The following is a 15,192-nucleotide window of genomic DNA, read 5'->3' as shown; positions in this document are numbered from 1 at the left end:
TTTCAAAATTTGATTAATGATTTTTGGTCTGATATTTTTTAAAAAAATAGAAGTTTATTTCTTTAAAAAATAAAAATTACTAAAAAAATATTTATGTCATGGATTTTAATAAATAGTAGCAATAGTAAGCAAATGAATCTTAATAAACTTTATTTGTTCATAGTGATTATCATTTTTGTTGTTTTGTTACATTAAAGCATAAACATAATGAATTTTTTTAAAAAAAATTGTAAACTAGCGTAAGATGAAAAAACTATGAAAAGATGGCTTTTGGTTTTTATGTTAAGAAATCAGTTATTTGCAAAACGTTTTTATGGGCATTCGGGGTCCCAATCGGGTTTCGGTTTTATCCATTCGGGTTTTTCGGTTTTATCCATTCGGGTTTATCAAAATCAACCCCATTCGGGTTATATAAAAGTTCGGTTCGGGACCGGTTCGGATTCTATCGGGTTCGGGTCGGGGTTAGTAAATCTTCAAAGAACCGGTATAACCCATTGTACTTTCGGGTTCAGGTCCCAATCGGTACTTCGGTTTAAAAATACCTGATTTGTACCTATTTTGTAACTAAAAAATAAAATGAAATCGGTCTTCGGATTTAAAATACATGATTTGTACATATTTTAATAGCCAAAACATAAGTAAAATCGATTCAAAAATAAGAAAAAAACATCAAACATGATTATTCAAAATCAAGCGAAAGATAAACATAGTTAGTGATAGAAAGAAAACCATATAGATGAAATCATAAAACAAAAAATAAGTTCTCATGAAATGAGAAACATTATTCAATAAAAACAAAACCAAAATCTAAAAACTTCAGGCATCAACGCCACATTCCACCATCAACCTTCAGGTAACAGATAATTATTTTAGAAGTTCAATAATATCTTAAAGTATTTTGGATACATATTAAGAATTAAGATCGTATTTGGTAGAAGTTATTTTTTGTGATTTTAAATGTTTCGGGTTCTATCGGATATCCATTTAGGTCGGGTTCGGTTCGGATAATACCCATAACCTAAAATACCAAAAACAAGATCCATTAGGTATTATGTCGGGTTCGGATTCATTTTATCGAGGATCGGGTTCGGTTCAGATTTTCGGGTTCGGTTTTATTTGCCCAGCCTAGCAAAAACTAGGTTCCCTATATTTTAGAGAATCTATTATTTCAAAATATTGATTGGATGCAAAATAGTTTTTGGAAAAAAAAAAACCAAAAAACCAAAAATATCCAAAAACCACAAACAATCAACCTCTGATAGTGTTGCTTGTTACCATAATTTTTTAAAAAACTTTTTTGAAAGAAAACCTCGATGTTTTTTTTTTTACTGAAGAAAACCGCAATCTATCTATCTATAATAATAAAGGAGAGTTTTCTCCCACCTCCTGCAGCCACGTCCTTTTTTAGGGATGGGCATATGTCGCCACGTGTCGGCGCTTAATTGGTTACGTTTTTTTTGTTTTTTCCCCTTATTCGGTATCTCTATTTCACTGGTCTCCTCTCTCCTCTCTGCCATGCCGGATCTCTCTCTCTCTCTCTCTCTCTCTCTCTCTCTCGATTATCCCGGTGCCTCGCTCTAGAGAAGGCGAGAGACACCAACGGTATCCTCTCTCCTCTCTCTGCAATGCCGGATCTCTCTCTCTCACATGCTCGTCGCTCTAGAGAAGGCGAGAGCCACAACGGTCTCTCTCTATCCTCTCTGCCATGCGGAAGTCTCTCTGCTCTTTTCCGGGCCTGATCTGGAACGGTTAATCTCTATCTCTCTCTCTCTCTCGCGCTATAGAGCGCTCTCTCTAGAGAGAGCTAGAGAGAGAGAGATCGAGAGAGAGAGAGAGAGCGAGAGAGGCTCTCTCTATCGCTCTCTCTATCGTCTCTCTCTCTCTCTCTCTGCTCTCTCTCTCTCTCTCTCTCTCTCTCTCTCTCTCTCTCTCTCTCTCTCTCTCTCTCTCATCTATCTGTGTGTGTGTGTGAGTTTTTGATTTCGATTGTTTTTGTGTTGGTAAAGAAGTTGGAGGAGGCAGAGAAGCTTGATGGAGGAGGACGGAGAATTCACGAGGTGGAGGAAGCGAGGTGGAGGAAGCTGGACGAACAGACAGCAGAAGAGGCAGGATGAAAAGGCGGAGGAGGAAGCATGACGCTCAAGTTTGCCAGCGGTGGAGAGATCAACAAGAAGATGGCGGCCTCTAGATTAGGTTTAGTGCTGTATTTTTTTTTTTTTTAATTTTGTTTAATGGTATAAACCGGTTCAAATATTTTGTAAACCTGTTTTAATATATACATTCTATGTTGATCTATATTCTACAGTGATGAGAGGACGAGATCTTTTTGTAGAAGCAGTTTTGAGTGATGAGGTCTGACACGGAGGCCAAGCCGTGGACGTTAATGGCAGCGTAGAAGCTGGAGAGAGCTTCAGAGTTCAGACACAGATGTGGGAGCTGTTCGGGACGCAATGTCGATGGCTGTCTCCCACCACGCAGCTGCTTTTACAGAGACTACAGGATGTGAACTATTGCCACCGAGTGATGGTGTTGTTTCAAACTATGCCAGAAAGGTGGAGTGAGAAGTTTCATCTCATTGGTTAAGTTTGCCAGCGGTGGAGAGATCAACAAGAAGATGGCGGCCTCTAGATTAGGTTTAGTGTTGTATTTTTTTTTTTTAATTTTGTTTAATGGTATAAACCGGTTCAAATATTTTGTAAACCTGTTTTAATATATACATTCTATGTTTATCTATATTCTACAGTGATGAGAGGACGAGATCTTTGTAGAAGCAGTTTTGAGTGATGAGGTCTGACACGGAGGCCAAGCCGTGGACGTTAATGGCAGCGTAGAAGCTGGAGAGAGCTTCAGAGTTCAGACACAGATGTGGGAGCTGTTCGGGACGCAATGTCGATGGCTGTCTCCCACCACGCAGCTGCTTTTACAGACGGACTACAGGATGTGAACTATTGCCACCGAGTGATGGTTGTTGGTTTCAAACTATTGCCAGAAAGGTGAGTGAGAAGTTTCATCTCATTGGTTACATATATTCTGCAAATATATCTTTTTATTCCTCCACTGCAAGGTATATCTTTTTATTCATCCAAGTATGCATCTTTATGGAGTTTTGTAGCTTGTGATTAAGTGTTTAGTGTAGCCAATCTTAAAGCTTCATTCGTGGAGGAGTTTAAGTCTGGAGTTTAAGTCTGAACGTTCTTTAAGATTTGAATAGTTTTCATTTTTGAAGGATTTGGTAAAGATCCCAACTTTTAACGTTGACATGTGTGGATTCACAGGTTTATTCTTTGGACTGGACACCTGAGATGAACCAGATTGTCAGTGCATCTCAACAAGACACGCTCAGTTAGAAGAGAAAAGTGATGGAAAAGGGAAAGACACAACCAAAGGGCCAATTGATAAAGTGCTGAAAATGCAATCGTTTAGATCTTGAAAAGGTCAGACTTTAATAATATGATTAGTTAAATTCTATTTTTATATACTAATATATATCTAAATGGGTATATCACTCTGCCCACCTGCACCAAACCAAACTCACACGCTCACAGTATGTATAATATAGATACTGAATGAAAATGTGGGAGATTGGCACATTTCTCCATTAGAGTTACTCCACAGTGGTCCTTTGCTTGATTTTGATCTTCTTCCAGGATGTTGTTCTTCAATGGCTGCCTTGAGTTTACCGTCTCTACCAAATGTCCTTATCTCAGACACTTGTGGAGAAGCTTATGGTCTCTGTGAGTAACCAACTTGAACCGTAGATCTACATAGATAGTTTGTTGTTTGTCTCATATTTTGTTCATCAATTTTCAGGTCAAAGCTGCAGAGCCTTTTCAACCAGATATCTTTCCATACTTCACAGGCCAGGAATCTAAAACAGAGACGCACATAGCTACGAAATGTTGTCTCTGAGACCCGCAAATGTTTGAGACAAACGACTGTTGTTAGTTTATTTCACTATGTATCTCTACAGACTCAGCTTTGTATTGACAAGCTTTTTCATGAGAAGAACAATATGCATTTACAAAACAGCTTCCTTATTGTTTTCATATTGTTAGAAACATTGAATACGTTCCTGCAATTCTTCTGTCATTTTTTCTTCATGGGTTTACATTCCCCTGTCACTAGAATGTTTGCAAGATTTGGTTAATGTTTGTGCGTTTGTGTGTGTTTTGACGTGTTTTTGACTACGTCCCGCATATATTATAACTTAATTGTATGAGAAATCTATAGCATAACAATTTACAGGAAAATATAACAAACCTACAAACACAATGTATTTTACCTATAAGTGGCTCCGCTCACCCATGGGTCTTCTTCGTTAGGGCTGCCACAAGCCCTCATAAGAACTTAGCGTATTCCAAAAAAGGGTCACAATAAATAGACAATAACACAAACTCTCAATTATGAGCTACTCAGCTGTTACCTCACCCACCCCTCTACAAACAACTAAGTGGGAGTTATTAAGTCTACAATAATATGTCATCCAAACAAGATCACTATGAGATACACCCACTGCTATTATTTTATAAGAGAACTAGATTTTGATCCGCTCTCTAAAAGCGCCGATAACTTTTTACTATTCTAATAAAATTCGATTGAGTTTATAACTTTTATTTTAAAATAATAATTTTCAAGTTTTTCTATTTGAATTTTAAAAAAATTGTTCTATTATACTATTTGATTTTCTTATCCGAAAGACCCGTGAATCGATAGATCCAGTGACCTGTGTATAATCCGGTTCAAATTTAGTAAAAAGAATTTTAATTAAAAATTCTAGAAAACCAGTAAAAATCTAAAAATATGTACGATCTGATATCATTATTATGTAAAAACAATATAATAAATATTTTTTCAAAATAAAATTATTTATATATTCATATTCGATCGTTAAATAATACTATGCATGAAAAAAATATATTTAAATTTAATGGAGTGTATAGTTTGCATAAAAATTAGAATTATTATAATTCACAAAATATGGAAAGTATTAATTACCATAAATATAGGGAATGTTCATATTATTAATTTAAATAAGTAATATATGTGAGATTTATATCTCCTACGAATTAAAAAATTACATCGCTCTTTTACGATAAAAATAATACTCCAAGCAGCGAAAGAGCATCTTCTTTGGAGATTTATATCTCCTACGAACTAAATTGTCTATGTCATCTTTTTCCAAATTTTAATTTCATTATGTCATACATGTGAACTTTCCCATAAACAAAAACAAACACATGCATTTACATGTTTTTTTGGAACATCAATTTTACTTTATGTTTTAAGTTCAACTATATTTATTTTGGTGCAGTTATCAGCTATTTATTCTATTTTTATTGAATCGATTAGTGAAACCACTTATACTATTCATTTTTGACATAAACAACTTCAAAATAAAGTAATAAACTACTATCTCTAACCACTATCAAATGAATAGATAAAAAAATTGAATTCATTTGAAAATTAGTAGAGAATAAAACATATGAACCTACGCGCCGGAAAATACCACTAGTGTTATAGTAAAGAAGACTTATTTGTAACAAACTTCCTCAATTTTTTTTTCAATATGAATTTCAGTAAATGAAATGAGAGGGTTTTATAAGATATTACAAAAGTCAGCTTAACCGGAAAAGTTTTATCATTGCAAAAAAAAAAAAAAAAAAAAAAGAAAAAACAAGTAAGAACCTAGACTTAGTCGAAAGTGAGCAAAGTTTCTCATTTCTTAATAAATCTTACCATTTTCCAGATGAATTCCACTTGGCTGACGTGTAGGATCACTGACTATCATCCGTCGTTGAACCTGTGGCGGCTCCGGCAATCGAAGTTTCTGCTTTTTATTAATGCAATTGGAACAACATATCAAAAAAACCACTGCCCCAACCAAAACACTGGTGATAACTACTATAACAATGGTTTTGAAGTGATCATCCATTTTTTTTATAAATTTTGTTTGTTTGTTTCGTTGAAAAACGCTAAATTGAAGAGTGAAGAAAAGAGAAGTTGCAGGATAATGAGAGATAAGCGCCAATCAATAAGGTAGTTGATTTAATTCAGTTCACGAACAAAGTTTGTGGAGTCCTAATGAATGTAGATAGTCTTTCAGAAACATACAAATGCATCATTATTGATTCTCATTATTGGAGGTCCAAGCAGTCTCGACCGCTAGCAATTATTTTGGCCCCGATGTCATTCCACGCGCTCAAAGTGAATGAATTTTTTTTTTTTTTTTTGTAGATTAATGATAGATTTTCAACAGTTCTTACAACATAACCAGCAAAGGTATAATCCCTTTCTGGAGCCACAAGCCGGCGTGTACAAGTTACCACCCGGAACCAAACGCTTACACTAAAACATATTCTACAAACTCAAGAGACAAAAGAAGGAAAAAGAGGCTAAACGCCTGCTGGAGCACAAGCATAACTTCAAACAAGATGAAGTTTGTCGAAACCGGAAGCAGGATTGAGAAGGAAAGCGACAGGTCTTAATTATTAGAGTTGAGCTGAAATCTCCACTACCGTTCCTAAGGAACCACAAGCAAACAACACACTTACCACTTCTTCAAGCAAGAGAAGCCACCAGAGAACAAGCCATCAACCCGAGCAACCAACGATGAGACACATACACGATTGGCGATTGACTGCTCCAAGACCGTCGCGATTGAGCATAAGCTCCACAGCCCCTTACCAAGAAGTCCGGAGAACCCGTAGGATGCAAACCAAGGAACTGCACAGCTTCCCCGCTTCGACACATCAAATGAAGACCTAAAAATACTACCGAGACTGAACGACGAGACCAAACTAGTGACTACACGAAGCAGCAACTAAAAGCCTCAGAAAGAACAAACATCACAGAGACCACATCAGATCAAATCCAACCAAGGCCTCAGCAAAAGCTCCTTCTAAACAAGTCGCCAACCCAAACAAACTCAAGCCTGCTTACACACTAAACCTCCTTCAACCCCCGAAGCATAAACTGAGATACAAGCTCGAAACCACCAAAGGACGCCTGAAGGGCGCTTGACCAGGATCAATGGAAGAGAATAAAAACCCACATCAGAGCCAGCTATAACCTGCAACTGCACACCTGAAACACAGTTCGACCCTAGAGAAGCAATCCAAGCAATCCACAAAGTGATTACTAAACTTGATCTCCAAACCAACACCCCAGACCAACCTAGGACTGAAGACTAAAACACAACACAAGAAAGACACCCTCGGAGTGGCCACAAACAGGAGGATTTCAGACTCAAGCTTGACAGCTAAACTTCACGGCCCTGGAACCAGATCGACAAACTCACCATCGACGCACAAAAAACCATCAAGCCCAACGTCCAGAGAAGCTCCAACCCAAGCTATAGAGCCACAGATCCGATACCAGACCATCGAATCTCCTCCAAACCTAGATCTGAAGCCACGAACCACCGGATGTCAAAACGCAGAGACAAAGACCGAAGACATATAAACAGAGACGACAGGGACCGCTCCCGTGGCGGTGAGAATCACGACCACCGGAGCAGCAGATCGATTAACGCAAAGTTCCTCTCTTTAGGGTTCGGCTGCGAGAAGGAGAACGTGTGAATGAATTCTTTTTTTTTTTTGCTAAACTGTAAATATCATTTAACTAAATGAAAAGTTTGTCCTAAACAAGCTAAGACTTTTACACACTTATTTCTTGGCAAAAATTAGATAAAAAACAAGAAAGTCAGTAGTTATAGAATCAGAAGAAGAAATCATCTAATCCAAAGGCACATGAGTCCTCGAAATTAAGTTCCTCTTGTGCTGTCTTGCAGTGATGGCATTCCTGATGTCTCTGTCCATGAGCTTAAACACTTGTAGAGGAGAGAGATGAACGTTGTTGTGTAGTACGTTGTTACGTTGTCTCCATAAATGAAAGTGAATGAATTCTATGCATGATCATTTATAGCACATACGTTAATACAATTTTATTTACTAGATTTCGTTCTGTAACAATTGCAATAGTTGATCATTATGTATATACATGGTTTATGCTTTTGAATATGTATTGTTTTGTATAATTTTTATGTGTGCATACAAATATTTTTTTTTCAAACGTGCGCTTACATGATAAATATTCTTAGTTATATATATATATATATATGGTCCAAATCTTACAAGTCTGTTAGAATCACTTTAAATTTTTATTAGCATGGATATATCAATATAAATAAAATAATGCATGATGAAAAAAAAAAAAAAAAAAGAATTTTACGTTTTCATTGAAGAGCAGATTCCAAACTCTCCAATATTAAAATTTTATTTTTGCCCTACCAAAAACCATAAACGAAAAACCTTTTCTCATTGTTCGTGATATAAATGTGAAATTTTATTTACAAGAACAATTTTTTTATATGTTATTGTTGATATCATTCATCACCATTAAGAATCAAACTTAGTGTAAAGTAGATAATTCGTCTTAAAAGTTATTCGATTACATCTCGTCGGAAACCAAATTATCATCTTTGTCAAAAAGACAAAAACACAAATTTTACATGATAACATGTACCTTTCTCTTTAGAAAAAAAAACATGTACCTTTCTTGTTTTATTTCTCGATTTATTGGTAGTCCATCTATTTTAAAAAAAAATAGAAAAACATAAAAGGAAACAACAAAACAAACGATTGGAGATGGAGATGAAACAGCTACTTCTGATATGTAATGATTGTGTTAATGACACTGCCGTGCCTACAATTTGAGGGGCCTAAGGCAAGAAAAACATGATTTTTTTTTTAATCCTATTGAGTAAATTATAAATTAATGAGTTAAGAACAAAATGTAGAAAATCATAAGAGTGCATACAACAAAATTGAATAATGAAATCTAAAAAACATTTTCTTTTAAAATAAAAAAAGAAACATATATTTATATGGAATATATACAGAAACATAGTTACTTCAAACAATATTTCATATAACTTGTTTATTGTGCATTCCATTAAAACATAAGTGAATGCATATTTAGTAAAAATGGGGCCCTAAATTGTAATTGAAAATGGGGGCCTAAAGCTGCCGCCTTTTTCCAACAAGGGTGAGAACACCCCTGGTTAATGATCACCGTTATACAACAAAATCACATACGAGAAGCAATATAACTTCGACTAATATATAAAGGTATAAACTAAACTAAAACCTAAACATATGAGCATACACGACAAACATTAATAGGGTTTAGTATATATATAGTTTCATAAATTTCACTTTTTTAATGGAAGATAATATTCAGAATTGATGGCAACTTATCAGCTTTTGAAAGTAATCACATAAATGATTAAGAGTCTAATTTGAAATATATTTAGTCAATATCACGATTTATAAATTAGTTATAAATATCTAATTTTTTATTAAAAAAAAAAATATGATAAATAAATATAGTTATTCATTAGTGGTAACATTGATATTTACCGGTCTAACTTTTAAGGTTAAAATTTTAATGTGAAAATTACTTCGTAAATTTCATCTTTTTGAATCAAAGATAATATTCAGTTAAATTGATGGCAACTTATCAGCTTTAAAAAATAATCACAAAAATAATTAAGAGTTTAGATTGATATATATTAGTCAATATCACGATTTATAAATTAATTATAGATATCTATTTATTATTAAAAGAAATAAATTATTACAAATAAATATAATTATTCATTAGGGATAACATTGACATTAACCGATCTAACTTTTAACGTGTAAAAAATCACTTCGCAAATAATTGTATAGAATATAATTTCATTTAATGTTTTCCAAAACTTTATAATTATCCACTCAAAAACCTATATATATGACTCATTTTGCAATATACATATTCATGATTCAACTTTCATTCTCACAAGAAATTATATACATCACACTTCATATCTTGCATGTACAAATAATAAAATCACACGCACAGAAATCACAAAGTTACAATAACCATACATAACCCTAATATTAAATTTTAACCGCCGCCACCTCCGCACCCGCCTCCACAACCACCTCCACAGCCACCTCCACAACCGCCTTCACAACCACCGCAATCACCTCCTTCTGCGCCGAACACACAGCATCCGGTGGTCTTATCATTCTTTCCCGACGACATGACAACAAGACCTCCATCTTTCGTGTCTGACGTCGTTTCACCCTTTTTGACGTCATTTCCAGGCAGTGATGACTTCGCCTTCCTATGCAAGCGACGACGCGCGTAATAGCACAAAGAGAAGACACATCGCGACTGTAGTAACAAATGTCTATAAACAATATTTGTAAGGCTTTGTTTTATAGTTTTCTGGTGATATACATTTGATCAATTGCCTTGACATAAAACAAAATAATCATTTGCCCTTTCCTATATAGACAGCTCCTTTGACTTAGTATATAAGCTGATAACTAAATATTGGTTGTTGTATTTTAATGTGAAAATCTTAACTAAATTTAGTGTTTAGTTCTATAATTTTAAATCTGTATTAAAATTAATTGTTATTGGTCTAATGATTCATAAATTCTATATCAAATCAAGTGTTATTCAATCGTACGAATTTACTTATAAATTTGATTTTATAATGGATTTAACTGAATTTTTTTGGATTTTTTTGTTAAAAATACAAAGATTCAAATCCGAGGGAAAAATCTCTGAATTTGTAAATACTAATCCGAAATATAAAAATATGCATATTTTACTTGGATTTATAAATACTATATCAATTTTTGAATCAATCAAAATATATAAACCAAAAACACATAATTGAAGTGGAAATTTCAATCAACTAGCAAGTAGATAAACTTTTCTTGTTTATTAGTTTTCAAGGAAATATTAAATGGTCAATCTAAAATGAGATATAAGGTCTATGATTGAATAGTTGAAATTCCATAGAAACAATACATGATAGACTTAGTCATGCGTGCTAACAACTACACTTGATATATGATATATCATATATATTACACATTCTCTTTTGATGTCAAAAAAAAAATACACATTCTCTTTTTAAATTTATATTTTAGTGAATGAGATGATTGAACTTGCATGGTCTACCAAGCAAGCTTTTTTAAAGACCAATCAAACTTTTCCTGTGAATTTACAAGAAATACGAAATAGAAAGCGCATCACTTACCCTATGAGTCCTGCATGTGGGCCATGTTTTTTTATATAAAAAACGTAAGGTTTTCATGCGGGAACATGTTGGAAAACATTCTAAACCATACACTATATAGAAATGCATTTTTGGACAATACAAAATCCAAATATTTTGACTACACATAATCATGTTAACCGTTGCAAAGTTTATGATCTGCAAAAACACGGTAAAACATAGGACATTAATTTCGACACATATTGTATATGTTCCTAATTTTACAGTGGTACTTTCAAAATTGAAAATATATACTACCACAAAAAAAAAAACGGATCGACAGAGAATATGACTCAAATTATCTGATGTTCCAGCGAGAAACGGCCTAAACCACCGAGTCGACTAGTTAGGACTGGGCAAAAAACCCGGATCCGAAGAACCGAACCGAATTCGGTCCGAAAAGTAGTAACAAATCCGAATCGAAATTGATTAAATATCCGAAGGGGTTCAAAATTTTTTTATCTAAAGAACCAAAACCGAACCCGACCCGAAATATCTCGGGTACCCGAATGTAACCGAAATAGATTTAAAAACATCCAAAATATATAATATACTTTTAAGTTGTCTAAAATACTTGAAAATATACATATATAGTCAAAAATAAATGACTAAAATAGCTAAAATATCTTCAAACGACAACAATGCTTGAAATATTTATTGATTTTCAATCCAAATATTCAAATCAAACCAATTTATATGTTAATTTTAGGTATTTTGACATATATTATACAAATTTATATGTAATATATTATTTTGTTTTATAGATTTTGAGAATTTTTAAGCATATAATGAATATTAAAATTTTAAAAATAATTTAAATGGGTTATCCGAATCCGAACCGAACCCGCAAAGATCCGACCGGACCCGAACCGAAATTTAGTAATACCCGAATTGGGCTGAAATCTTTAAATCCGAAAACCCGAAACCAGATTAAATCCAAACCGAACCCGAATGGGTACCCGAACGTCCATCCCTACCATTAGTATTTGAAAGGGAAATACGACGAACATTTGACAGACATATTTTCTTTAAATAGTATTTAAAATTAGTGTTTTGGGGAAATTTCAGTAGAATGTTTAGTACTCATATATCCTTTGAACTTCTAACAAAAATTGAATGAAAATAATTTGTATTTATGTTTGAAATTTCATGTTAGTCACAAATTCTTAATAAAATGCTGGTGTAGTGAAATCTTGTCACCAAGCGTCTATATAGATAAAATTAAACCAATTGTAACCCAACAAATTTCAGAATTACCAATAGTAACTTTCACCTTTTAGGATTCATTACAATATACAAGTGATCATCTATATACACTTTCTAGATGATCACACAAAATAAGAACATTGGATTGTATGTATAAAACTCATACGACCACGCGAACAAGAAACCATAAAGGGTAATTTCGACGGAGAACTTTAACCACCACAACCGCCGCAACCTCCTCCACAACCGCTGCCTCCACGAAAACAACAGCCTTTGGTCTTAGACATCTCCAACCCTATGTTATTTTTCGGAGAAATTTTATGTTTACCACTTTCATGTTACTATTTTTCATCTTTACCACTATTGAGAGAACATTTTCAAAATATGTTCTTCATTAAGTGGCAAAAGACTCTTATACTCTTGTTATATTTTTTTAATCAACATACCTTTGTTATCTATATATATAATAAATCATTATTTAAATAAATAAAATAAATAATAATAATATTTTTTAATGTTTTCAAATTATACTTTTTCAAATTCGAACTTTTTTATAAATTTATTTTTGAATTTTTTTCAAATTTTTTTTTAATGTTTTTACAAAATTTCTTTTTGAAAATCGAAAATTATGTTTGAAACTATTTTAAAATTTTTTAAAATTTTTTTAATTATTTATTTATATATTTATTAGAATCCTAAATTTCACATTCCAAAAATTTTATCTCACCATTCAACTCTAAACCTAAGTCTAGATTAGTCAACCTTAGTGGTATAAGTGTCTTTTATCTTTCATTAAAAGTAAGGATAAAAATAGTTAGTGTAAACATGAAAAAATGGTACTATGAATGTGGTATTTGTGGCAGTTTCTTATTTTTGCCTCTATATGCTATAATCGAGTAAAATCTACTCCAACCCACCTATATTTCTTCTCCTAAAATTGAGATTGTTATTTTTGCCTCTATATTTAGAGAAAAAATAGCAATCCTCTATAATAGAGATACATTTTTTATTTACAAAATAGTCCTTTAACTTTTTGTGATTATAACCAAAAGACATATTTATGTAGAAATACAATTTTAACACATAAAACACACAGTTATTTGTTTTGATAATAATTTTAATTTTTACAATTATACTTGAAATAACAAAGAATATTATAATTTTATTGAAAGTCACTGTTTTATTAAACAAATGATATTTAAAATTATATATTTAAACAAAAATGATTAATAATAAATTAATTATTAAAAGTTGCACATAAATATTACATAGATAACAAAATAAGTTGAACATAAATCCAATTAATACAACATAGTGAAACAACTTAATATTCCGGTAAATTATTTCCGGATCCACAAATATCATTAAATATTATCCAAACGAATGAGAAAAGATAAAGAAGCTCATTCTCACTTCAGAATGTATTAATTGATCATTTATGGGAAAAGTATAGTAATATTGATAATTAGATAATGTCTACTTTTTTATTGTTTAATGTTTTTTCTGTACTGAAATGTTTAGTTTAAATAATATTGCAATTTTATGAAAAAAATCAAAAATTAAATGAATGGGTAATTTTTAACATTCAAAAGTAAAATGTAATAATTGTATAAGAAAAAAAGAATATTTTAAAAATATTTTTTAGAAGAAAAAATAAGAGAATACGTTGGAGAATAATTTATCTCTATTTTAAAAAAAAAAATAGGAAAATACATTGGAGATAGTGTTAGGACCTGAAGTCACCACACTAAACCCTCCATCTTTCTTTCTCGGTTTAGCCTTCTTAACACGAGGCGGAGAAAGATTCGAGGACGGAGTCTTTTTCTTCTTTCGGCTGAAGAACAGAAGAAACAGAATAACTACGAAACATGGACATCGTAAAGCCAAAACGAGGTCAGATGTTAAGCTTTTGTCCTTCTTTTGGATATATTAAACGAATATATGACGATAGAAATATGATCCTTTTAGATATAGATATCTCAAAATATCCGTTGACATTTCGTATGTAAAAAGCTTACGATGTGCTCTTAACCTATATATTTCTTTAAGATAATACACGAAATTGCAGAATAATTTTCCATATACGTTTAAGAAAATGTAAAGAAAAAAATGATTAACTCTCTTGACTATATTATCCGAAATATTTTAAGCTAATTGTGTTACTCATTAATATGAAAACTCCATTGACAGTCATAAAGGAAGACGAGTTACCGGTCATAAAAAAAACTTCTTATATGAGAATGTGACAAACAATAATTGTCTGAGCAGTGGTAATATCAATCTACTAGCAGGAAAATGGAAATTTTCTTGTTTGATACCGTTTCAAGAAAACCAAACATGTGATGATGCCAAAAAAAAAAAACCAAACACATAAATATATATGTTCAGTCCTCAAATGAGATCCCAAGTCATAGATTTCATAAATGGAAACTGAAAATCTATAGAAACAATCAAGCACTAGAGATTTCTGGATTAAATATTTTATTAGACATGTCATGTGTGCAACAACGAGACTTGAGAATTAGTAGACATTCTCTCTTTGAATAAATATTCGAATGTTATTACGAAAATTAGAAAGCGCGTGACTTGTCCAGTCTATACACATCAGTATATGCTGGAAATGTTGGAAAGATTCTAAACTATATACCTGATCAACAGTGAAGTGGACTCTAAATCTCGAATTATCTGATCAGATAGTATTGAAAGTGTGTTTGGGAAAGACTGAAAGTATACCTGGCTTGCGCAGAATTATAGAATGCCGACTCGGTAAGGCTTGCGAACTGGGGCCTTGGGATTTCATTAAACTGTGTATATGCGATTCAGTTCCAGAAACAAGGGATCATGTGTTTCTACGCTGCAAAATCAGT

At 32.8% G+C, this 15,192-nt stretch overlaps 1 protein-coding gene and 1 long non-coding RNA gene across 2 annotated transcripts; one reads left to right on the top strand and one right to left on the bottom strand.

Annotated features, from left to right (window-relative positions):
- Positions 1–2,608: 2,608 nt before the first annotated feature.
- Positions 2,609–3,915, top strand: LOC125594231. The gene is made up of 4 exons (XR_007329791.1): positions 2,609–2,993; positions 3,276–3,434; positions 3,648–3,734; positions 3,811–3,915. It is a non-coding gene; the product is annotated as an uncharacterized LOC125594231 (long non-coding RNA).
- Positions 3,916–9,948: 6,033 nt separating this feature from the next.
- On the bottom strand, positions 9,949–14,159 carry LOC125594230 (the record flags this gene model as incomplete). Its single annotated transcript, XM_048770514.1, has 3 exons — positions 9,949–10,221; positions 12,492–12,620; positions 14,039–14,159. Coding segments are annotated over 3 exons (523 nt in total), but the record flags the coding sequence as incomplete, so codon positions are not given.
- Between the last annotated feature and the right edge of the window lie 1,033 nt (positions 14,160–15,192).

Source organism: Brassica napus, assembly GCF_020379485.1.
Source record: "Brassica napus cultivar Da-Ae chromosome A5 unlocalized genomic scaffold, Da-Ae chrA05_Random_18, whole genome shotgun sequence".
Lineage (NCBI taxonomy): Eukaryota > Viridiplantae > Streptophyta > Magnoliopsida > Brassicales > Brassicaceae > Brassica > Brassica napus.
The sequence above is the reverse complement of the archived record's forward strand: the minus strand, read 5'-3'. Positions and strand labels throughout refer to the sequence as shown.